General features: G+C 48.4%; 1 protein-coding gene across 1 annotated transcript; it reads right to left on the bottom strand.

Moving 5' to 3' along the window:
* Positions 1-5,760: 5,760 nt before the first annotated feature.
* LOC104306369 (heat shock factor protein 3) lies at positions 5,761-23,917 on the bottom strand. Its single transcript, XM_054169570.1, has 13 exons — positions 23,755-23,917; positions 22,230-22,338; positions 19,237-19,364; positions 16,283-16,407; positions 15,345-15,420; positions 14,573-14,634; positions 14,035-14,116; positions 13,117-13,250; positions 11,783-12,028; positions 10,347-10,452; positions 9,752-9,817; positions 9,151-9,217; positions 5,761-8,571 (listed from the first exon to the last, which is right to left on the bottom strand). The coding sequence occupies exons 1-13, from the start codon at positions 23,872-23,874 to the stop codon at positions 8,240-8,242; spliced, it is 1,653 nt and encodes a 550-aa protein (XP_054025545.1). The 5' UTR covers positions 23,875-23,917; the 3' UTR covers positions 5,761-8,239.
* Between the last annotated feature and the right edge of the window lie 353 nt (positions 23,918-24,270).

Here is a 24,270-nt window from a genome sequence, read left to right as displayed (position 1 = left end):
AAGGTCTAAGAGAGTTCTCTTAAGGAGCTGAACAAGCAAGGTCCTTCCTCTCCATTTTCTTACCAGCTTCCCTGCAAAGCTCACCACTGCCTTTTAAAGAAAGATTCATGAGGCACCCTAAAACTTCATGGTGCCAGTATGAGGCAGACAATGGTTGTAGAGCCCTTACTTATTCTATAGTATTATATCCCAGTTCAGGGGCAAGGAGCTTAGGCAGGCACATCTAAACCCAAAGCTGCAAACTTCTGGTTTGAAGACCCCACCTTCTCTCACAGGCTGCATCCCCTTTGCTCACACAGCAATTTGGCTGCTTGGCTCAATTGCACTCATTTAAAACCATGGCTTAGGGCTGCATGCACCTGCACTTCGCTGCAGACTACTTTGGGAACAGGTAAACACTTAGAATCATAGAATCAACAAGGTTGGAAAAGACCTCAAAGATCATCAAGTCCAACCTGTCACCCAACACCTCATGGCTACTAAACCATGGCACCAAGTGCCACATCCAATCCCCTCTTGAACACCTCCAGGGATGGTGACTCCACCACCTCCCTGGGCAGCACATTCCAATGGCTAACAACTCTCTCTGGGAAGAACTTTCTCCTCACCTCCAGCCTAAACTTCCCCTGGTGCAGTTTGAGACTGTGTCCTCTTGGTCTGGTGCTGATTGCCAGGGAGAAGAGACCAACCCCCTCCTGGCTACAACCTCCCTTCAGGTAGTTGTAGAGAGAGAGTAAAAAAAATGGAATTTATCAAAGGGGAAAAAAAAATCTTTGATGGTGATTTATTTTTATAACAGTAATGAGCTGTGCTGTTTTAATTAAGGGTAATATTAGTTATAGTTAATCTGTGTTATTAAGTAACTGAGGAGAAGTGTCTGTTCTCTACTGAAACAGTCTCTTCAAGAGAGTTTACTTGCCTTTCTCTGCCCCTTACTTTTGTTATGCTCTGCTGACAGGAATCTCTTCTGCTCCATCACTTGGTGCCATGGTTTAGTCATGAGGTCTGTGGTGACAGGTTGGACTTGAGGATCCTTGAGGTCTTTTCCAACCTTGGTGACTCTGTGATCACATTCAGCTGAATCACTTTGCCATCGTTGCATCCAAATTCAACATGCAGCCCTCAAATGCAAGCTGTCAGACTCATCACACACAGTCAGTAAAACCCAGGCCCATGTTCTGAAGGACAGCCTTCCTTTAATGATGGTGAGACAACTTTTGTGCCTGTGGAGGTGCAGTGCAGCACAGCAGAGTGAGCGCTGCTGCCTGCCTGGTGCAGAAGTAATGACAGTGCAGGGGGGGCAATGGTTCTTACAGTTTATATATGGCTTAAAGACAGCTCCACCTACGCTGTCTTTTGTTGGCAGCTTCCTTAAGCTGTGTAACTGAGCACTGAACCCAGGAGATTTGTGTATGCAGTGTCCCTGGGAGCTCTGATGTTATCTTGTTCCTTCCCTTTTGAGGTGTTTGCTCTCATTGTGATTCCTTGCTGCTACACATTTGCTTGCCTTAGAGTGGGTGAGCCTTCATTCTGCAAAACAATGGGGATTAAAAGCATGCAGAAGTGGGATTTTTAGGGATATTGGCATGGATCTCATCATGAGAGCTGAATTTACTTCTTTTCACGGTCTAACATTCTGTTCCCCTGAAGCTGGTGATTTTACTACTCATAATTTTCATGCCTTTATTTGCTTAGAAAAATCTTTATGTCCTCGTGGCTGTTTATCAGCCACAGCCTAGAGAATCATCTCTTCAATTGATTTCTGGCCATCTACTGTATTTGCAGCTACAGCTGTAATTAAAGAGGAGAGCTTAACTAGCTTAAGGTCTAATGCTTCTGAAAATATCCAGCTTGACAAAGCTGAGAAGAAGGTTCACAGAGATTTTGGGATCTGGACGTGCTCCTCTCCTCTAGCCCTGTCTGCCTCCCTCAGGAATTTTCCACAAGGTGCAACTCCAGTCTGCAGTCACTGGGATGGGGAGAAGCAGGAAAAGCTTACGTGGGTTGCAGTAGTCACACACTTCTGGGTTCAAAAAAGCAAGAGAAGAAAATGTGTTGAGTTCAGAATTAATGAAACTTCTTCCTGGGGAGCACAGCAGCTGGACAGAAGCATAGACTGACTCAGAGTCTAAGTCAGACTGGAAACCACCACCAGCAGGGTATGTGCCAAGCAGGAAGGTAGAACCCAAACCACCTGACAAAAGCAAAGCTGTGTGTATATTTACTTATGTATTTGTATTTACCTTTTTATTTTGGTGGGGTGAACAGTGGCAGGAGAAATCTGCTCACCCTCATATGATGGAGGCACAAATACCTGCATGCTAAGGTGACCCTTGGTAGCAATCTCTTGCTTCTGCTTTGGGGCACTGTGACAACGTGGACAGCACTGTATGCTCCAGGGGAGACAGATCATGGTAGGTTTTCCTCACCTTCTGGGAAGCTCTGTGTTGGTAAGCACAGTGCCACCTCCTCCAGGCCATGCTCAAAATGCTTTGCCCTCCCCCAAAGCCAAGACTGCCCTGTTGAAAAGTACTGTCCATGTTACCACAGTGCCCCAAAAGCAGAAGCAAAAGAGGTTGCTAGCAAGAGTCACCTTAGCATGCAGGTATTTGTGGCTGCATCCTATGAGGGAGATGAGATTTCTCCTGCCACTGTCCACCCCACCAAAAAAGTAAATACAAATACAGAAGATAAAACTTGGTGGCTAGGCTGATGTGATCTGGGTGGGGAGGGCTGGTCTGGAACAGTAGGAAGAATAGTTGCGAAAGGAGCATGTGAGGGGCACTTTTCACTTTCTCACAGCCCTTGCCACGCCTGGGTGTGCTCTCTGAGCGCTTAACACGTGGAAGGAAGCCCAGGAGAAGCAAATCTTCCTTCTACCATGCAGACACCAAACCCGAGAAGTAGAAGCGTCAGCGGTGCGCGTTGGTGCTGGAGGAGGAAGGAAACTTGCAATAATGTAGTGGAGCAACAGTGGGCACGGGAACACGGCCCCGTTACGCAGCCAGTTGGAGCAGCACACTGGCCCTGACTGCACAGCCAGGGGTTTGTGACCCACGCAGCTGCCGACCCATCCGCACCCACCGTATGCGCATCCGCCGCGGGGCCATCGGGCGGAGCTGTGCCGCCCGTATCGCCGCGCTGCTATCGCTGCCCCAGCTATCAGTGCGCCGCAGATGCCCCCGGGCTGCAGGCAGGCTTGGCCAGCCCATCGCGGTGTGGCAGCCTGTCCTTGGCTCCCAGCCCCACTGCCTCTCCTTATCTCGAAGCAGAGCAGCACGTCTTCGTATAAACATTCTTTCCCTGGGCCGTGGAAATCAGGAGCAGAGTTCTTCACTTCTAGGAAAATCCTACACCAACTGTAGAGCCCATGGCATGGGTTAACCTTGGCACAGGCTCTGAGCAGCCTGCTGTGCCCAGATCAGAGGCCTGCCTGACACTGAGGTGGATCTGTGCCGTTCCCTGTTTCCAGCTCACCTTATCTCCAGTAGATAATGTTTTAATCTACACCTTATGGAGCTTGGGGGCCTTCCTTACTGGAGCTTATAAAGAATACTGGCTCTGGGGCAGCTGGCAGTGCCCGGGTGACAAATGGCTCTTTGGGAAGAGGCAGTGAGGCAATGCCAGGGCAGGCATGGGGACACTTGCACAGCCTTTGGGCTGAGTCACAGCCCTGTGAGCTGGCAAACAGGGCATGAGTAATGTGGGTCTCCTCTCCCAACTGAAATGTTAACTTGTCTCCAAAAGGAAAATGACAAGGGTAAGGGAAAAGGTGGCAAAAAGAGACCCAGCAGTATTTATGTTGTAGTTGGCTGCTCTTCCCCTAGTTTCCCAAGAGAGCTGGGAAGCTTTGACCAGTGAGTTACAGAAACCTGAGAGAAGGGAAGGGCTGGTGTGGGTACCGCAGCAGCAAGAACTGATAAAACAGCCAAAAGCTGCTGTGCTGCCTGCGGGGCAGCAGGTACAAAGCTGAGGCTGGGATCCTACAACCTGGGACCACAAGTTATGAGTAAGCAACAGGAGCCCTGGAGAGCCTTCCACACCATCTCTGAGAGTACACTCAGGGAGAACTGCAGACCATAGTTGAAACTTGCTGGCAAAAAAACACAGGAGAGAACAGGGCACAGGCTCTAGAAGAGAAGTGTTGGTTTCAGTGTTTTCTCTTGCAAATAAACAGGTAAGTAACAGAATGACTCTGAAACCAGAATAGAAGGAACATTTAAAAAAAGGCATAAATAAATACTAGAAGGTACTCAGACCCTTCCTCTGAAGAGAAGATGGTCAACAGCTAGCTTAAATATACCAACGGCTGATGGAAGGTGAAATGTAACCTTTGTCTTTTTGGTATAGGGAGGATGGGAGGAGATAGAGAAATGGAGGCCAAGGTGGTCAGTGAGTACATTGGGTGCTCCTATGACAGAAAATACTTCAGCCTTGGAGACAAATACAGCTACAGAGGAACCAAATATCCCCCAAACCTTCCAGACTCTTACCAACTTAATCCCATTTCACCCTCCAGGCCTTTGATGGTGCCCCATTGACTGCTAGAGGGGACAGAGGGCTCCTGTGCTTGGCAGCATGGCTGAGGGGGTCCAGAGTTTTCCATTACTATTGCCCTGTTGGTATTCATCCTATCACCTCACTTTCACCTCCCATGGACTCACTTCAGCTGATCTGTGTTTACACAGATCTCTTGCATTCCTCAGAGGAGCAGAGGTATCCTCTGATTAACATCAGAGGACTTAAGGACACTTGCTCCTTTGCGAGAGCAGTGACATTTGTTCTGCTGACCGTGGGACTTGGTGGTGACTTCCCCAACAGCACTTGTTTGTACAGCAGGCTCCTGAAAGCGGTTCCTGATGCTGCCCTTTCACAGCAAGTAATCCATCACGGCTTCAGGTCGTCACTGGGGATCTTTTCACCACAAACCCATTTCTCACCAGCACCCAACACAGTACTTTGAGCTCCCACATCACCACTCATGAAAAAAACAGTATGGGGTGCCCTCACCAGGGGGGCTGGCTCCCAGCAAGCAATGAATAAATGGCCAAAGCCAACCTGGTCCTACAGGGTCAGTCCCATTCCCACAAGCTTTGATTCCATGGTATGATGAATGTGGGTTAATAATAAACCTGCTCTCTACAACTACCTGAAGGGAGGTTGTAGACAGGCAGATGTTGGTCTCTTCTCCCAGGCAGCCAGCACCAGAACAAGAGGACACAGTCTCAGGCTGCACCAGGGGAGGTTTAGGCTGGATGTTAGGAAGTTCTATACAGAGAGAGTGATTGCCCATTGGAATGGGCTGCCTGGGGAGGTGGTGGAGTCCCCATCACTGGAGGGGTTTAGGAAGAGACTGGATGGGGTGCTTGGTGCCATGGGTTAGTTGGTTTAGTTGATTAGATGGTGTTGGGTGATGGGTTGGACTCGATGATCTCAAAGGTCTCTTCCAACCTGGTTGATTCTATTCTATTCTATTCTATTCTATTCTATTCTATTCTATTCTATTCTATTCTATTCTATTCTATTCTATTCCTATTTCTATTCTATTCTAAAGTTCTCCTTCTCAGGCTGACAGCTCTGAACACAGACACCAAATTAAACCTCCTAACTTCAGTTACTTCTGAACCAGCAGCAGCTGCAAGAGATTCCCCCCAGAGAGCACTGGAAAAAAAAATGCAGTAAACAGGTTTGGGAAGTGTTGGCATACACAGGAACACAGAGAGACACACAAAGAATGTACAAGAAACACAGTAATGGTTTTGTAATTCTTGCCTTTAATTACTTCAGCATGTGGGTTTGTCTTGCTATTCAGCCTTGCCCTTTCCACTGCAATCTGTCTTAGGAAACTTGCACAAAGAAACATTCTTCCTAGACCAGGACATAAACCAGACACAAATGCACAAGGGTCTGTTTTTTGTTTGCAGTTTTCTTAAGCCTTGGTTTCTTAAGAGAGAAAGTGTATTAAAAAATGATTATGCAATCAGATCAAGTATCTGATGGGGAGATGCACTGAGACCAGAAGACTCCATGATGGAAGAACATGACTAATCTGTAACAGAAACTACACTGCAGTCCAACCTATTCATGAGCTGGGAGTGACAGAAGATCAGCTGCTCAAATAACTTTGTTGTCTGCACCATGCTGTCCAAACAGCACAGAAGAAAAGCCAGTTTTTTGTTGTTGCACTTGTGGCAAAACTGAGGCCCTTGGGGAGAAATGATAAAACTCAAGAGGTCAAAATAGATAGGGATTCACTCACTGCCCCCTCCCCCTTTAGCTCATGAAAACTTGAGATTCTTCAGCCCATGAAAACCTGAGACTCTTCAGCCCATGAAAACTGGAGACTCTTCAGCCCATGAAAACTGGAGACTCTTCAGCCCATGAAAACTGGAGACTCTTCAGCCCTTTGTCTCAAGAAAGCAAAAAGAAACACTAGAAAAGGCTAGAGTATGACATACTTAACAATAAGCAATTCAAAAGGCACAAAGATGAAGGGTCACAAGGTAAAGAACAGCTACAGAAGCCTGGGAATAAAACCACACTGTGAAGGCATCACACATATACACGCAGTTGGTAGCAAGATCCTCCTCTGCCACTCAAAGGAGCTGACAATTAAGGTCAGCATAGATAACATGCATTATCTAATAGGCTCCAGAATATCAAATCACCTTCAATTCTTGAATATAAAAGAACTCAAGACTTAGTGGTTCAGAAACCTCAGAGGACAAAGCCTGTAGGTAGCCTGAATTCCTAAAACTGGGAGGGGAGGTGGGGAAACTGAAGTAATTGTGCTGGTAGGAAACACATGGTGTGATACAATGGGATTTCTACCTGTCCCCAGGCCTTTTCCAGCCCCAAAAGTTCTGTTTCATGTTTCAGGTTTGTGTGGGCAAGTGGTGATTGCTACAACCTTGGCACTGGTGAAAGAGAACCTGACAGCAGAGGCTGCTGCCTGCGGCATAGCTGCTCAAAGGAGTCAGGAAAACAGGGTGAAAAGAAACTTTGTGGAAGGAACTTTTGGTTAAGCAGACACTAGTGTTTGTAATCTGCTGTCAAAGGACTCAGGTGAATCTGCTGAATTTAGCCTTAAGGTTCCACACACAGAAAATGCAGTGGGAAGTCCAGTGCTCATCTAGGGTGAGGTGAGCAAGTCACTACTGCAAGTGGGAAAGAAATCTCCACGTCAGCGTCACCCCGTGACTCCTTTTTTTCCCCCCTCTCCCCCTCTCTCTCACTTTTAAGGACAGCTGCTGGACTTTGCTAGATGTGAATCATCTTGCACTCCACATCTGAGGACACAGGACCTGTGAGCTAGGTGCAAGCTGCCCTAGAACTGCCATGCAATGTGCATGAGAAACCAGCGTCAGGCAGGGGGGCGAACACTTCCTACCACAACACCTACAGCCCGTGGCAATGGAGGTGGCTGAGCATGTTAAAAAGTAATAGTCCACAGTTAAAATGTCATTTTCCATAGGAAAAACGTTCCCTGTACCTAGCAGCAAATCTAGGAATACCAAAGTGATCCAAGCAGATGCAAACAACTGCAGCCACAAACTATCAAAAGTATCTCAAATAAACCCAAAGGAAACGAAACACTCGAAACAAAAAAAACACACAACCCTTCACTCCAGACAAGCCACCCTACTGAAACAGCCTCTGAGAAAAAGAGTACAGCTCATGGTTAAAATATGACACACCACAGAGCTATCCCAGCTAATAAAAAAACCACCCCAAACCCAACCCAACCAAACCAAACCCAAACCCCAAACGAAAACCAAAACGCCGGCCGGAGTTTACAAACAGGATACAAACAAGATTTCCCTCTGGCAACAAGGACATTGGATAAAAAGTTAGGGAATATGCTGTGGTATGTCTACAGGGAGGTGCTGGTTCTCCTCTGCCCACTGCCTTCACTCCCAGGATACAAAGAGATTTCCCTCTGGCAACAAGGATATCGGATACAAAGTTAGGGAATATGCCGTGGTACGTCTACAGGGAGGTGGTGTTTCTCCTCTGCCCACTGCCTCCACTCCCAGCAGCTCTTGGTTTGAGCTCGTTTGCAGTTTTCTGGGTGGGTTTTTTTGTTTTACAGATGTGCTCTTTGCTTGTAGACAGAGAACTTGCTTTTGTCTGCACAGAACAGAACACCCAGGAAGCAAGTGACGAGAGGTCAAACTTCTGGCTGGTCTATTTCTTCGCTGTCACGTCAACTAAGCCAGCTGCAGATCTCGTGGCAAGTTCAAGAAGTTTCTATCTCAGAGGCCTCTTCTATGAAATTAGCAACAGGACTGAGGAGTAAGAGTGGGAACAGTTTATAGTCTCCATTCCCATCTTCTGAGAGCAGAGGTGGATCACTCATTCCCAGAGCATCCAGAGGCTCAGCCTGGCTGGCTGGAGCTGCTAGTGGCAAGTCAGTTCCGCTCCCTGAGGGAGCAGGAAGAGCAGGTTTTTCCTCCAGGGTGGGCAGCAGAAGGTCTTTTGGATCCTCTGTCTTCCCTGCAGCTTCACTGGAAGGTAGCTCTTCAAATAATGAAAGCAGAGGATTGGCCCTGTACTGTATCAGCTGCATATCTGAGGGAAAACAGACAGTTTAAACTCCAGGCTCCTGTGGCACACAAGGGAAGGCTCTTACTCAAGATAAGGAAAACTGGAGAGGCTGCTTCAAAACCTGGTTTGATTAAAGAAACCCACACAGCTGAGCTCTGACAGACTACATCCACAGCTGCAGCAGGGGAGCGAAGGCTCCTGTGGCTGTTAAGATCAGCATCTGAAGCACACTCCAAGCCCCTAACACACATGGCATGCAATGGCAGCACTGAAGTGGTACAATGGGTGGCACTGCATTTGGGGGAGGGGTCGTAGCCCATGGAGGAGACACTTCCAAAGGACATCTGCAGTTCTGCTCCCTACTGTGGCACTCTGTCACGTATAAGCAAAGGGAAACAGTTAACACCAACATGGGGCACAGGATGGGGCCTCCTAAGACTGAGGCACAGCTTCATCGAGATCAGAGGAACATTCCAGTCTTCACAAGCATTTTAAGCCCAGACCACAGGAGGAGATAAACCATATTATAGGCTACAACAATTCCAATTCAACATAAAGTTTTGGAGGAGTTTGTCACAGCTCTCAGTGTTCCTTCTTGCCCACCTTTGCTTCCTGCTGTTTCTCTCTCACTGGCTCCCAGATCTTCACTGCTCTCTGCCAAGTCTGAAATCTGAATGAAAATGCAGAGAGTAAGACAGAATACGCCACAGCCACCCCAAAATCCATGTCTCCATTGACTGATTAACAACTTAAAGGAGAAAGGAGGAGGGAAGAGAAATTAAAACAGTTGACCAGTGAGCCCATTGTGGCACCTGAGGGCCAGCAAACAGGAGCCCTCAGAAGGTGGCAAGGTGAACTACAGACAAACTTAACTTAAAGCCAAACAGGCTCCTGACCAGAAAATACTTTACCTTCCAAAGCAGAACAATTAGTTCAGTCTGTATTGTTGGAGTAGCACTGCTGAACATGAGTTCACTGAGTGTATTACTGCAGGTAGGAACATAAGACTTGGAATGATCTTGAGAACCTACTTGAGTTCTCTAATGCCAACAGTGATAACTGAAAACTTCAAGTCATCAGGACTAGATAGAATGGCAGTTTCACCCTGGGCCATCATTCCAGTCCCTGCCCCCAAACTGCATCAGCCAAAAGCTCTCAGCATTGTGCTAACCCTCCCCAGTATAGAAGAAACTCTTACTCTTACATTTTCCATACCAGGGGAGGTTTCCATCAAGCTCATATCCAGGGCTGGCAGCTCAGGATTAAATGCCTGAAAATGAAGAGAGACTGGATGTCAGATAATAAGGTTCTTGGATGTCAGATAATAAAGTTCTTAATTAAAAGTTCAGAGAGCTCCCCAGCACATCACTCCACTCACTACAGCACAGGGAAGGTGGCTCAGAGCTATGTATTTTCAACCTGTGGCAGTGAACAGGTCACAGGAGAAGGAAAGGACACTGCATTTCCAAGTGATTCAGGTATATGGCTGAGTTCCATTCTATATCATGAAGCATAATCAAGCACATAGTCAGGACATGATCATATGTGACAAAGGCTTGAGAAGTGAGCCCAATTTACTTCCTCCTCCTTCCCCTTCAGTTATACATAACAGAAACACAAGATGAACCTTCTACACTGTCAGACTCCTACCCCGACTCTGTACTGTTCCACAGCTATTTGCTTTTCAGGATTTCCCTCTCTCCTGCCCAGCAGAAGATGGAACAAACCACTAGAACTTCATGACACAGCCTGAATTGGTTATTTTTTTCAGAAAGCAGAGAAAGTGAAGAGAGACTCACGTCACTGAAGGCTTCAGAACCAAAGCTGTACTGCTTCCCAGACAGCATCGCTTGCAGCTCTTCAAGGCTGGCATCAATGCAGTTGAGAAAGTCCTGAATTTCTTCTCTGCAAAGACAACAGGATCCAGCACTGTCAGAAATGGCCAGCACTTGGGGCCTACTGCTGCACCATGAGGCAGGAAGAACTCTCAGACATGATCTGCTAACCTCTCAGTTATTACTGCTGCAGGGCAAGGTGAAAGCTGAACCAGAACAGCTTATTGTCAGATGAATGAAACCACAATCCTGTGCCACGTGTCACGGTCCAGCTCTTTGGAGGACAGGTACAAGGAAGGCTGAACAGTGAGTATAATAACAGTTATCATAGCAAAAAGCAGTTCCTACTTCCCTACCCACTTCCTCCTTCACTTTACTGTCTTTTGAACGGTCTCAGATCCCAGACTACAATCCAATGTCTGCTTAAATTAAGCATATGCCCTAGGGACAATAAATGGTAAGCAAAGGGCTGGAACTAATCTGGATCTGAGGAAACACTCCCTATTCTGAGCCATCACAGAATGGTTTGGGTTGGAAGGGACCTCCAAAGGTCATCTAGTCCAACCCCCCTGCAGTCAGCAGGGACATCCTTCATGAGAGCAGGTTGCGCAGAGCCTTGTCGAGCCTGACCTTGAGTATGTCCAGGGATGGGGCCTCAACTATCTTCCTGTTGCAGTGTTCCACCACCCTCATGGTGCAGAACCTGTTCCTAATGTCCAATCTAAATCTCTTCTCTAATTTCAAACCACTGCCCTTCATCCTATCACTAGAGGCCTTTGTAAAGTCCTTCTGCAGACGTTTCCAAGGACAGTCAATGACGTGGAGAGGAATGTGCATACATGGTGTCAGCACTGAACTCTGCTCTCTGCTGCATGCTGATTCATATTAGATCTAAGGAAGAAGCTCTTGACTGTGAGGGTGGTGAGGCATTAGAACAGGTTGTCCAGAGGGGTGGTGGATATCCCATTCCTGATCAAGATGAGGCTGGATGTGGTTTTGAACAACCTTTATAGTGGACGATGCCCCTGTCTATGGCAGAGGGGTTGTACTAGGTGATGTTTAAGGCCCCTTCCAACCTAAACCATGCTATGATTCCATGATTCAGGACCTTCAGATTGCACTCAGTGCTCTGACACATCACTTCAGGACTTCCTGCCTGAAGTTAACCACAGCAGAAGAGCTGGCAGGAGAAAGAACTCAGGTTTGTTCCTTGATGCAGCTGACACTGAGGCCACACATACAATACAGCTGAAGGGCCAGGGCAGAGCTGGAAACTCTGGGAAATCAATACTTTAAAAAAAGAGCTAATTCACTGTGTTCTGCTAAACACACCCTCCAAAACTTTGACAAGATCCCACAAAATGACAAGAGCCCAACAGTTTCCAGAAACAAGTGAATACCTGTCCAGCAAAGGATCGCTTTGGTTCCCAGAGCTGTTCTCATTCAGGATGGAGTCAATCACTGACACAGGGTCTTCTGGAGTATTAGGCTGTGCAGTATGGAGCTCCACAGCAGCATTTCCTGGTTCACTGGGTTTGCTGACATCATTTATATGAACTGGTGGGATGGGTTCTGCACAGTTTAACTCGTTCAGCTGCGACACTTGACAAAGAGGTAAGCCAGGATCCAGCGCTGCCTGCATCTCCCTGCGGCACGGAGAGAAACAACACACAGGAGAATTCATCACCTCTGTTACTACTCAAGGCAAGTTTAGCATCTCAAATCTTAATACAGGGTAAGGTCAAGCCAATCAAGAGCTCAAACCACTGACTGGTCTTTAGGAAAATAGAAGAAAAGTCCCTTCCTAAAGGCCCATGAAGAACCTTTTATTACAGCCTATACAGGCTGCATGTCTCAGAACACAGCATCCCATTTTGCTGGGCCAAGAGCAGCAAAATACTCTATGGAAATCTGACAGCAAGGAAACTCCCAACATTGTCTCTCTGGAAATAAAAAGATACCAAACTGGCCCATATTTCACTCTGGATGTTAACAACTACAATGGGTTTCCACAAGAATCTGGTGCCACACAAAAGAGCACCTTCCCTTCAGCACTGCTTAGATACAGTATTAGCCACAGTAGTGCTGAAGCTAGAGATAAAAACCACCTATCTTGGTTGGTCTGTGAGTAATCTCCATGCCTTTTGGACTCTATTAGTAACCTACACAAAAATTCAGGTCACTAATCAGCTGAGAAGTTAAGTATGTGCTTATTTGTTGAATGAACAGAAAAGCCTCAGCAAATTAAACCTGCAGTGCCAACCAGCTTGCCAGGCCTTCAGGCACTGCTGAAGAGACCTAAGCTCTTAAAAAGCTTTGCAGCTCACAGCCAATGCTCCATGCTGTCAAAAGGCAGTCTACACACTGGCCTGTCATGGATAAGCAGAGTGAAAATTCAGAGTGACTGAGTTCAGGTGGATCACTCGTGGCAATGCCTAAAGCTGCACCAGAGGAGGTTTAGGCTGGATGTTAGGAAGAGATTCTTCCCAGCAAGAGAGATTGGCCATTGGAATGTGCTGCCCAGGGAGGTGGTGGAGTCCCCATCACTGGAGGTGTTGAGGAAGAGACTGGATGGGGTGCTTGGTGCCATGGTTCAGTTGATTAGATGGTGTTGGGTGATAGGTTGGACTCGATGATCTCAAAGGTCTTTTCCAACCTGGTTAATTCTGTATTCTGCATCATCACTAACTAGTTAATGACTTCAGCATAAATATTTCACACCCTTTAAACCTACCTGGCTTTGCCACTTGTGTGTGCCACAGCGAGGAGTCCGTCAGTGGCATTTTCCAGGGTGTCTGTGATATCTCGGATGATGAGACCTGAACCATTTCCATCCTCATCATCTGCATGATGCTCAGCAAAAGCCATCTGCAGGGCAGACACACAGCATGAGTAACCCAAAAGGTCTGCCTTGTTTGATAGGAAGCTCCATTTTCCTGGCAGCTTCTCTTTCCTATTTCACCTTTGACTCGTTGCACTGATTTGACATGATTTGGGCTGCCCAGGGAGGAGGTGGAGTCACCATCCCTGGAGGTGTTCAAGGGGGGATTGGATGTGGCACTTGGTGCCATGGTCTAGTCGTGAGGTCTGTGGTGACAGGTTGGACTTGATGATCCTCGAGGTCTCTTCCAACCTTAGTGATACTGTGATACTGTGATTTTACAGACAGAGCAATGCTTTCCAGTTTGAAATAGAGAGAGATTGTATGAGATTAGGGTATTCATAGTTATAAGGAAGAATCACAGCATTACAGAATGTTAGGGGCTAGAAGAGACTGATCCAAAAGTCAATTCAAAGCAGGATCACCTAGGGAAGGCTGCACAGGAAGGCATCCAGGTGGGTTTTCAATGTCTCCAGAAAAGGAGACCCCACAACCTCTGAGCAGCCTGTGCTCCAGCACCCTCACAGTATAGAAATGTCTCCTCATGTTGAGGTGGAACCTCCTGTGTTCTAGCTTGTACCTGTTGTTCCTTGTCCTATCACTGAGCACCACCAAAAAAGAGACCATCACCTTCTTTTTAACACCCACCCCTCAGATATTTAGTAAGATCCCCTCTCAGCCTTCTCAAGACTAAACAGCCCCAGTTCTCTTATCTTTCTCCATAGGAGAGATCCTTGTGTCCTGCCCAGTCCCTGGGAGGATCTGACTTACTGCTTGGCCGCTCTCCACAGGAATCCGAACATACTGCCGACTGTACTTGGAAGGTGAAGCACCTGCAGCATCTGTCAGAGACCTGAGACACAACACAGCTTTAGTAAATAAATCCCCAGTAAAAGGCTGTAGCAAAGCCAAATGTGTGCAGCAGTGGTCAGATCATTCCTTCACTTGTAATGAACCTGATGTTTGGAACTGGTTTTAGCATACTGCAGACAGGCTGCAGGCTAAACACGCTCCTCAACTTCAGCCAGCCAGCTGCATTTGGACATTTTGAGACACCTTCTGCTATTTCTGATCTGGGTGCCCTCTGCAATTTAAACTGTATAGTATATTCTCTTCCCACCCATGTTTTTAGTGGTAGAGAAAAAAATATCCTCACTTCATGCTTTGTCCAACTTACAGCAGCTCTGTCAAGTTCAAATATACGAGCGATAAAAAGGTTCTTCACGAGCTCTAAGCACCTTGCCTTTGGAAGCTGATTTACCCCTGCACTTCACATCTGACACTGACTGGTGACCTATCCAGCAATTACCTTTTCCTTTTGACCCCAACAATATAATTTCCTCGCATCAAACTCAGTATAAATTGAAGAATCTAGAAGAGAAAAACAGAGAAACCAAAAACCAGGCGGTCAGCACAGCACTCCTAAATTGCTCATTCAGATTTCACCCTGGGATTGAAATGGATAGGCAAATTAAAACTCCATTTGTGCTCATGTCTTAAAAAAAACCAAAACACCCAACATGATAGTTACAAAGGGCATTGAAAAATTCTTCCACTTGGACAGTTGTTTGTTCTTGGAAGTAATGTAACACCGTTAAGTCACCAGAGGATTCCAGACCAGAAACAGTCAAGGCATCAACCAGAGAAAATTTGTTCCAGTGCAGAAGCTCCTACAGTTTCTGGGCTCCAAGATGGTTTCTTGAGTGGTCTAAGTCCCAGATCTTTCACAGACTCCATTCCATGTGCCTGCAATCTCTCTTTTTAGGCTCCTGTGACCGTGCACTGCCTCCAGCCCCACGTTTACCCCAGGCCAGCTCGAGTTACTGATTTCTCTCCATCACTGAGACTTCCAACACACTGAAATCCTTTTCACTACCACTTCAGCCCTCAGGGTTTTGCTCGTGGGTTTTTTTGCTGTGCTACTTCTGTGAGACTCAGGAACTGTGAACATTTTCTGTATGCTGTATTAATACAGCCTGTTCAGCTCTGTGTCATTTGTCATTCTACATAAGCAAAGAGTGCCAGCAAGTGTCGCAGAGGCAGGAGTAAGGATGGTAGCACTGAAGATGCTGCAATGGTACCTTAGACAGCAGCTTCTGTTGTTGACTGTGCTTCTGCCTTAGAACTGCCACTTCTTTCCACAGGGCCTTATTTTCTCTGCAATGCAGAATAAATCAGAAGACAGAGGATGAACAGAGTTTACTTGATATGCTCTAGTTTTACAGCTACAGTTTCAAACTTTCACAGTACCTTGCAGGACCAATGGCAATATTCCTTCTGTGAGTAACTAACAATCAGTTAATCTGAGCCACCTAGCCTGAACTCTGGGTTCAATTAATTTGCCCTCAGGCAGGACCAAACCCTCCCTAATAAGGATGCCCTCATCTTCTGCTGCTCCACCAACAACCTTGATCTGAGGTACTCCCTCCAAGCCTTAGAATAAAGACTCGGTGTTTGGAAGCAGCCTAACACAGGCCACCTCAGAACAGATTCAAAGTTTGTTTCTGAAGGTGAGCTTTGTGAGTTTGTTTTAAGGAACAGAGGGAGTGGAGTGAAGGTATCTCCTAACTTTGGTCAACACCTGCTTGCATAGCGATGATCTGAACACATTACCAGTGCCTACACCAAAAGGATCTGAAGGAACAGAGATGAGGACCTGCAAAGTCCACTTCCAATTAGAAAGAAACCCAAAGACTACTCTTCCCTCACTGCATCTGACCCTCTGGAGAACATGCTTGGGTATTCCTGAATAATTTCTGCAGGTGATGGCAACCAAAATGAAATCTCAAGGCAGTCAGCAAACTCCCAGTCTCACTCTCTGCTCTGCAACTGAATTACAAAGACAAACTTGAGACCCAGAACGTTGTGTGGGGTGGATTGAAAATTCTTTTTTGGGGGGGGGGTGGGGGGGAAATGGCTTCACCTGTTTGCAGTTGAAATGAACCCACATTTAGTGTCAAGCTCTGTCAGGTAAAGCAACATTCAAAACATAGGTGCCTGTGAAACACACAGAGTCTACCTCTTCATGTTAGCCAGCCTGACATCCATGTTGTTCTGCTGCTCTCTCATTTCTTGGACTTCAGAGAGTACTTTGTGCAAATCCTCCGTACAGACCTTGAGATCCTCAGTCCTTACTGCAGATACCTGCAACAGGACCAGGTAATACATGACTTACTATAAACAGTGCCTTGCAGACCCCTTTCTGCAGGAGCAGTGCAGTCAGTCTGTAGAAGAACAGGGACAAACTCTACTAGAGGATTGGGTAACACCATAACTCTTGTGTCACAAACCATGGTGACTGCTGTAGATGGCAGGCCCCAGGACAGCCTGCACAACCACAGGATGTCAATAAAACATGGCAACACCACTGTGCACAGGAGATTCACCACTGTCATTCATGATAAAAACCTATCACTGTTGGAACATGGCCTTCCCTGGGGGGGTTCTCTGATAGGTCTAGTGGCAGCTTGCCCTCTAGTGTCAAGGAGCAAGACACCAGCCAAGAGCAAAACACAGAACTGATAGTGGAGCAAGAACAAGATAATCATATTCCTCTTGGCTGCGGGTGAATCTGCCAGCACAGGAGGAACAAATTCATATGAAGTTACTGGGGGCAAGATGTCCAATTCAGTGTATCCTACTCCACTTGAAAATTTGTCTCTCAGCACCAGAACTGCAGAGCCTCATATCGATGTTTCTCTTATTACCTCTCTGCTCAGTCACATTCCAAAGCAATGGAGGCTTGTCTCCTGAAAGTCAGAGCCCAAAATGCTCTTCTGCCCACAGCAGAATCCTTGGGTGCCACCTCTTCAAATGAGGGTGGATGAGTCAATAAAAAGTTCACTCTCCATCCCACACTTGCATGTAGAAAACCTTCTGATTTCTTCAGCAGCTCTCTTGGGTGGTGGCTTTGGAGGCTAACATGCAATGCAGGATTGTGAAACAGATCTGGTGCATCACACATTGGAATGACAGGTCCAGGTTTTGTGAACATCACCTGAAAAATCCTTCAGCCAAACACTGAACATAACTGGACCAAGTTCTTCACAGAGAGAGTTGTTAGCCATTGGAATGTGCTGCCCAGGGAGGGGGTGGAGTCCCCATCCCTGGAGGTGTTCAAGAGGGGATTGGATGTGGCACTTGGTGCCGTGGTTTAGTAGTCAGGAGGTGTTGGGTGACAGGTTGGACTTGATGATCTTTGAGGTCTCTTCCAACCTTATTGATTCTATGAAATGAGACTCATGGCTGTCTGATTTCTCCTCAACACAGCACCTCTCTATGGGGAAGGCACTCAAAGTATGCAGGCAGCAGGTAGAAAATGCCAAATGCAGTCAGCCTGCTTCTAAAAAAAGGACTAGAATTAAAACATTCTGTCCAAGTGCCAGGAACTGCTCCTTCAGTCTCTAACTGGATAATAAGAGTGTCAAGACTGAAGCACAGCAGCAGAGCTATAGCTAAAAAGGACTAGACACAGGCAAGGATGGATGGTGAAACCTTGGGAGATGTTACTGCAGCCTTTCAGTATTTAAAGGGGCCTATAAGAAGCATGGGGAGAGACTTTTTAGCAGGTCCTTTTGTGACAGGATGAGGGATGATGGTTTGAAACTAAAAGAGGGGAGATATAGATAAGGAAGACATTTTTAATCCTGAGGGTTGTGAGATACAGGCCCAGGTTGTTCAGAGAGGTGGCAGATGCCCCAGTCCTGGAAACATTCCTGCTGAGGTTAGATGAGACTCCTGAGCAGCCTGATCTATTTGGAGATGCCCCTGCTCACTACAGGGAGGTTGGACTGAAGGACCTTTAAAGGTCTCTTCCCACCAAGCCCTTCCCACTCTATGAAGTCTTGCCTTCAGCTCTGCATTCCTGTTAGAGACTTGAAATGCAGTTTATGGCAAGTACCAGAACTTGACTCCATTCCAGACGGTAAAAGAACAAGAAAAACTCTGGAATGTTTTGCAAGAAATCACCCCACATTTCCTGTGCAACAGAGAGTGCATTTCACCAGCCTGTTAAACACTTTCCTATGAACATCCTTGGCACCAACTGAGCTTTTGTCTTTCCATCTAGAGCACTCCACCCAGCACAACACCCATGGGACACGCGGTGCCATGCGTAACACCACCCTGACTGCCCCGACACAGCAGGCGGGCGAGCGTGCCAGGACTGGCTGGTGATGACAGCAGCAGGGAGGAGCACAGGCCCGAGCCAGAGAGGCAACTGCAAGGCTCTGTCTAATCAATTCTGATTCTGAGCAGACACAGCTCAGTGAAGAATCAATCAAAACACAATTGTGCCTCTCCAGCCCACCCTGTGTTTTTATTAACTTGGGCAATGCAGCCACCACATTACGAGGTCCTAAAAAGATTCTGCAGCTCAGGTGTCAACATGACAGATCACGATACTCTCTTCCTCTGGCAGCCAGGATATTATGGGCTGTAATGTGCCAACAGAGGGTAAATTATCTGTGCAGAAACAGGTCAGACAAGGCCTGGATGTACAAATAAGAACCGGAAAGCACGACGGAGCTCAGCGGCAACAGTTTTGGGGGAGCAACAAAATTCGTGCGAGCTTGCCCAGATCACCGGATCAGTTCCAGTGAGCACCAGGTGGGAATGCATTCTCTCATTTCACTCTGAAAACTCTTTGCTACTCTACTGTGCTGGCAGAATTCAAGACCATGGCAAGCTGGAACCCCGTGGAAAAAGGGCTCTAGGTTGACAGCTCTGGAGAAGGTGGTCCTGCTACAATGCACTGCTGAGCAACAGCTGGGTGTGTTTTGTCGGAGAGCTGGCATGACCAGGTCAAGCCAAGCATCGGACTGACATTCAAGAGGGAGTTAAAAGGCTTGCATTACCATACACAACCTTTGTTCCCACGGCATTTTTGGCAGCTGTGAAGCATCTGAAACCCCCAGACACACTCTTGGTAAGCTTTTCAGAACAAAGTGAAGCGAATGCATGCCCTGACCTTACCTTGCGCTTGATGTTTTCCAGTAAATGTGCCTTGCCTTGCTTGAAGAAAGGGTGCTGGAACTCAATGACTGAGCTTTTCTCTGCTGTAATCATGCCATTCTCAAGGGCAATCACCTTCCTGAAACCATCTGTGGAGAGGCAGTCACAAAGTCATTTCTTCCAGGTCAAAGCTGACTGTTACAACACAAAGCTAAAGAAAACCCCAAGGCTACTGAAATACCTTCAGCACTACAGTTACTGGGAGCAGAAACCACAAAACCCAGCCCAAGCTGCTTTGCTTTGGTGCTATATGATTTGACTCCTCCAATCTTCACAGCTAGAGAAGACATCCACACCACAAAACGACCTCACAGGCTGTACCAACAGCCAGCAAGGCAGAGGTCACCTAGTGCCCTCAGGCAAGGAGGAGATGTCCAAATAATCACAGAAGTTAAGTAGGAATTAAATTTATTAGGACATCTTGACTAAAATTGTGTCCCAGTGAAGCAGTGGAATGGTGCCCCTTCCCTTGCATGCCTTTAACCCTAACACAACTAGGTATCAGAACAAATGCTGTCATGGACCACCAGAGAATCACCCAAGGAAAAGAAATTAGTTCTCATGCTGTGCAAATACAAGCACACAGGGTACCCTGTCCATACCATGAGACAAGACATTGCAGCTCTGTTTCCATCACTGCTTCAAACACCACAGGGCAGATGCAGCACAGAGCTGACAATCCCTATCTCCCCCTGTTCAAGTTTGTAGCATAGTTAAGATATTCCAGTTTCACTGTCCCCCAACAGTGCTATCTTTAGAGAACTTTACTCCAAGCTAGGATAGGACCAGCAGGACCTACTACAGGCTGGGGTCAGAGTGGCTGGAGAGCAGCCAGGCAGAAAGGGACCTGGGGGTACTGGTTGACAGTAGGCTGAACATGAGCCAGCAGTGTGCCCAGGTGGCCAAGAAGGCCAATGGCATCCTGGCCAGGATCAGGAACAGTGTGGCCAGCAGGAGCAGGGAAGTCATTCTGCTCCTGTACTCAGCACTGGTTAGGCCACACCTTGAGTCCTGTGTCCAGTTCTGGGGCCCTCAGTTCAGGAGAGATGTTGAGTTGCTGGAAGGTGTCCAGAGAAGGGCAACAAAGCTGGGGAGGGGTTTGGAGCACTAACCCTGTGAGGAGAGGCTGAGGGAGTTGGGGTTGCTTAGCCTGGAGAAGAGGAGGTTCAGGGCAGACCCTATTGCTGTCTGCAACTACCTGAAGGGAGGTTGTAGCCAGGTGGGGGTTGGCCTCTTCTCCCAGGCAACCAGCACCAGAATGAGAGGACAGAGTCTCAAGCTGCACCAGGGGAGGTTTAGGCTGGAGGTTAGGAAGTTCTTCAGAGAAAGAGATTGGCCATTGGAATGTGCTGCCCAGGGAGGTGGTAGAGTCACCATCACTGGAGGTGTTTAGGAAGAGACTGGATGGGGTGCTTGGTGCCATGATTTAGTTGATTAGATGGTGCTGGGTGATAGGTTGGACTTGATGATCTCAAAGGTCTTTTCCAACCTGGTTGATTCTATTCTATTCTAAAAGGAGGCAGCCCTTGCACTCTATGACTTCACAGGAGTATTGGCATTTTGGCATTTACCTTTGCCACAATACTGATAACTGCTGGTATGCTTTGACACTCCAGTGATGGAGTCTCAACCCCTGACACAAACAGCAGCACCTACTCTCTGTCACAAGGCTAAGTGTTTTCTCTCTCATGGCTGACAAAAATCAGCTAGACATCAGGCAAACCCACTGGGCAAGGACTGGGAGCGCCTCCTCCTTAGTTTGGAACAAAATTCTAGATGAGGCAGCCATCTCTGTGGCGTTTGTACATTCACACAGCTCATAATCTACTGCGAAACAAGCGCTCCTGCTGCATGTTGGAGCCCTGTACATTGTCCTGGCTCTCTGAACTACCACTTTGCTCCAGCTCCTTTTGTCTGTACATGTTGTACACGTGTTATATAATGGATGCTACATGATGCTGGCAAGTTGAGCACAGAAAACAAACCCAGAAACTTAGCCCAGCTTGATCCATCACATGAATAACCTTGCTCCAACACAGCAATGCAGGCAAACTGCATGACCTAGGTGGGGTTTTTCCCCCCCCCACACACTAGATGCATGGGTGCAGATAAGACCTTTGTTCTTCTGGCTATGCAGAAGTTTGCTTTACCATTTCACTTTGATTTGGCTGGCATAGAGTTAACTTGCTCCCTAGAAGCTGGCACGGTGTTGTGGTTTGGATTCAGTGTGAGAATAACGCTGGTAACACGCTGATGTTTTGGTTGTTGCTAAGTAGCACTTAACCCCAAGTTAAGGATTTTCAATTTCCTGTGCTCTGCCAGTGAGCAGGTATGGGAGGAGCTGGGAGGGGCATGGGGAGAGCTGACTCAAACTAGCCAAAGGGATATTCCATACCATAGGATGTTATGGCCGATACGTAAATGAGAGGAGGGGTAGGGGGGAGTCAGCTGAGAGGGGCTGATTGCTGCTGAGGCATTTGTCAGCAGAGGGGAAGCAACAGCACTGTGCATCACTCATCTTCTTTAGGTGTTAGTTCTTTTTCTTTGTTTGTGTTCCTTTTCATTACAGTTATTGTCTTTTTTACATTATACTTTATTTCAGTAACTGACCTGTTCTAGGAAGAGGGGAGTGATTGAGTGGCTGTGTGAGGCTCAGTTGCTGGCTGGGGTTAAACCAGGACACCAATACCACTGGAACCCAGCAAACTCCACCCAAGCCTTAGGTGTTAGCAGATGAAACAATATTTTTATGGTTCTCTCTTAGCAGGCCTCAGAAATGAAACTCAGAAAACAAAGACTAAGCCAAGCTCTGCTGTGATTCTTTCCTTTTGCAAAGCAAACTCAAGACCAGAATTCACGTTCTCAGGGATGAAAGATCTGCCAGGTCAAATGGTTTAAAGCAATGCAGATTGATGCCAAGCAGCAGAAAATGCACAAGAGCAGCCAGTGCTTACACATGTTAAGCTGTCGTATGAAGCTGGAGATATTGTTGTGTTTGAAGTACTTGGGGAGCAGCTCCTTGGCAAACCTCTGCTCATCCAGAATGCAGAAGTTCTCACCATTCTAGGAAATAAGCAGGGAGACAAGTCAGAGACCAAGCACAGCTTTCCTAAGGTGTTGCTCAGAAGTCAATACCACAAATCAACAGAGATAGATCCTGCAACGGGGAAGAACAAAACACTGGCAAAGGGAATTGTCTGTGTGAGCATCTGGGACTGCGTTAAGAAGTTTGAGCCCTGAAACACAGTTACACGACACACTCCAGTGAATGCTGCTTGGTGGGTTTTGACTGGTGGTTGTCATTGTTTGAAAGCCCTAAAGGTTTGATCTTACTCCAAAGAATAAAAAAGCCAACGCTCTGAACCCTATCTGTTGCTCCCCTCATTCCCACCACACCGAGCACAATGGAACCGGTGCCACTAGAGGGCTTTTCCCTGCCCTGCTCAGAGCTGCCCAGCTCCTGACGAGATTCTTCCATTGTACGCACTATGTCACCACTAAAAATAACCAGTAACGCCGGACAGCGGCTGAAAGTTCAGACTTCACAACCCGCCGGTGAAAACCCTTAACGGCGACACAACCGGTTTCGGATTCATCATATTCACCAGCTCAAACTTCCTGGAAGCGGGCAGCTCTTTCTGTATCACTTTTAGGCTGCTCATAACGAGAACCAAAATGCTGGGTTTCTTCTCATTTTTCTTTCTGTAAAGGCCAAACCTCGGGGCAAAAAAAAAAAAGAGTGGAAAAGCCTACGGACTGATAAATGACCGGGGACAACGCCAAACCCGGTGTTACTGTCGGATCCCCAGCAGCCTGCACCGTGCAGTGCCTGGGGGCACGTGTGGGCAGCGCGGCCGGCTCCCCCAGCTCGGGGGACACAAAAGGAAAGTTAATTACTTGGTGAGGAGCCTTTTCCGCTCAGCTAATGACGCTATGAGCTACTGACTAGGGACTGGGACACTGGGGCGAGCGCCACTCGGCCCTCACAGATCCCGGTGACCGCCACGCGTGTCCCCGCGCAGGCACAGCAACCCCGCCGCGGCGGGGTGCGGAGCACAGCCCGGCACCGCCACTGCCCCCGCGCCTGTCCCGCCCACGCTGTCACCGACAGCGGGCTCTCCCCGCCGAAGTGCCGGGGCACGCCGGTACCCCTGAGCACGAATCCCCATGCTGGGCTGGCCTCTGCACTGGGCCGGGCGGGGCTTTTCCTACGCCTCGAACTGCGAGCTTCCCCGGAGACGCGGGGCCTCCCCGCCGCCGCCCCAGCGCCGCGCCAGGCCCCACCGCCCCAGGTCCCGCTCCCGCAGCGGGGCCGCGCCGTCACCCGCCCGCAAGGCCTCACGGATCCGGCCCACCTCCCCTCACTCCGGCCCCTGCTTTGTGTCGCCCCGGCCCCACAGCCCCTCACGGCCAGCCGCGATTCCCCGCCCCACAGGCGGCGGTGCCCAGCCGGGCCACGGCCCCGCAAGCTGCCCTCACCCTGCTCCAGCAGATGACGTCGTCGCTCTGCGGATCCTCCACTAGCGCCCAGAGCTTGGCCAGGAAGCCGGGCACCGGGGCGGCACCGGGGCCCCCGGGCAGCGCCAACCCTTCCCGCATCCTCAGACCGGGCCGGGCCGCGCGCTCATGCAACGGGCCGGGAGGGGCGAAGCGGGCAACGGCGGCGTGACGCTGCGAGGGGCGTGGCCTCCGGAGCGGGGCGGCAGCTCATTGGTGGGTACCAGCCAGCCCCGCCCCCCGCCGCCCCGGCGGCTGCGAGCGTGACTCTTGTTGTGCTCCCGGGGGAGCGCGGCGCGCGGGGCCGTGACATCACCGGCGCCTTTAAAGGGGCCGTGCCCGGTGTTCCCCGGGGAGGGTCTCCTGCTGAGGCTGGAGCTGAGTTGCTTCGCGTCCAGCCTCACCTACCCACCCACCCACCTACCTGCCTGCCCAGTAGGTAGGTGCCGGCATCTGCGTGTCGCAGTTTGGCCGTGCCCCATGTTCCCTGCGTACCCA

This window comes from Dryobates pubescens, chromosome 18 (genome assembly GCF_014839835.1).
Source record: "Dryobates pubescens isolate bDryPub1 chromosome 18, bDryPub1.pri, whole genome shotgun sequence".
In the NCBI taxonomy this organism is placed as follows: Eukaryota; Metazoa; Chordata; class Aves; order Piciformes; family Picidae; genus Dryobates; species Dryobates pubescens.
This window is presented reverse-complemented; position numbering and strand designations above follow the sequence as displayed.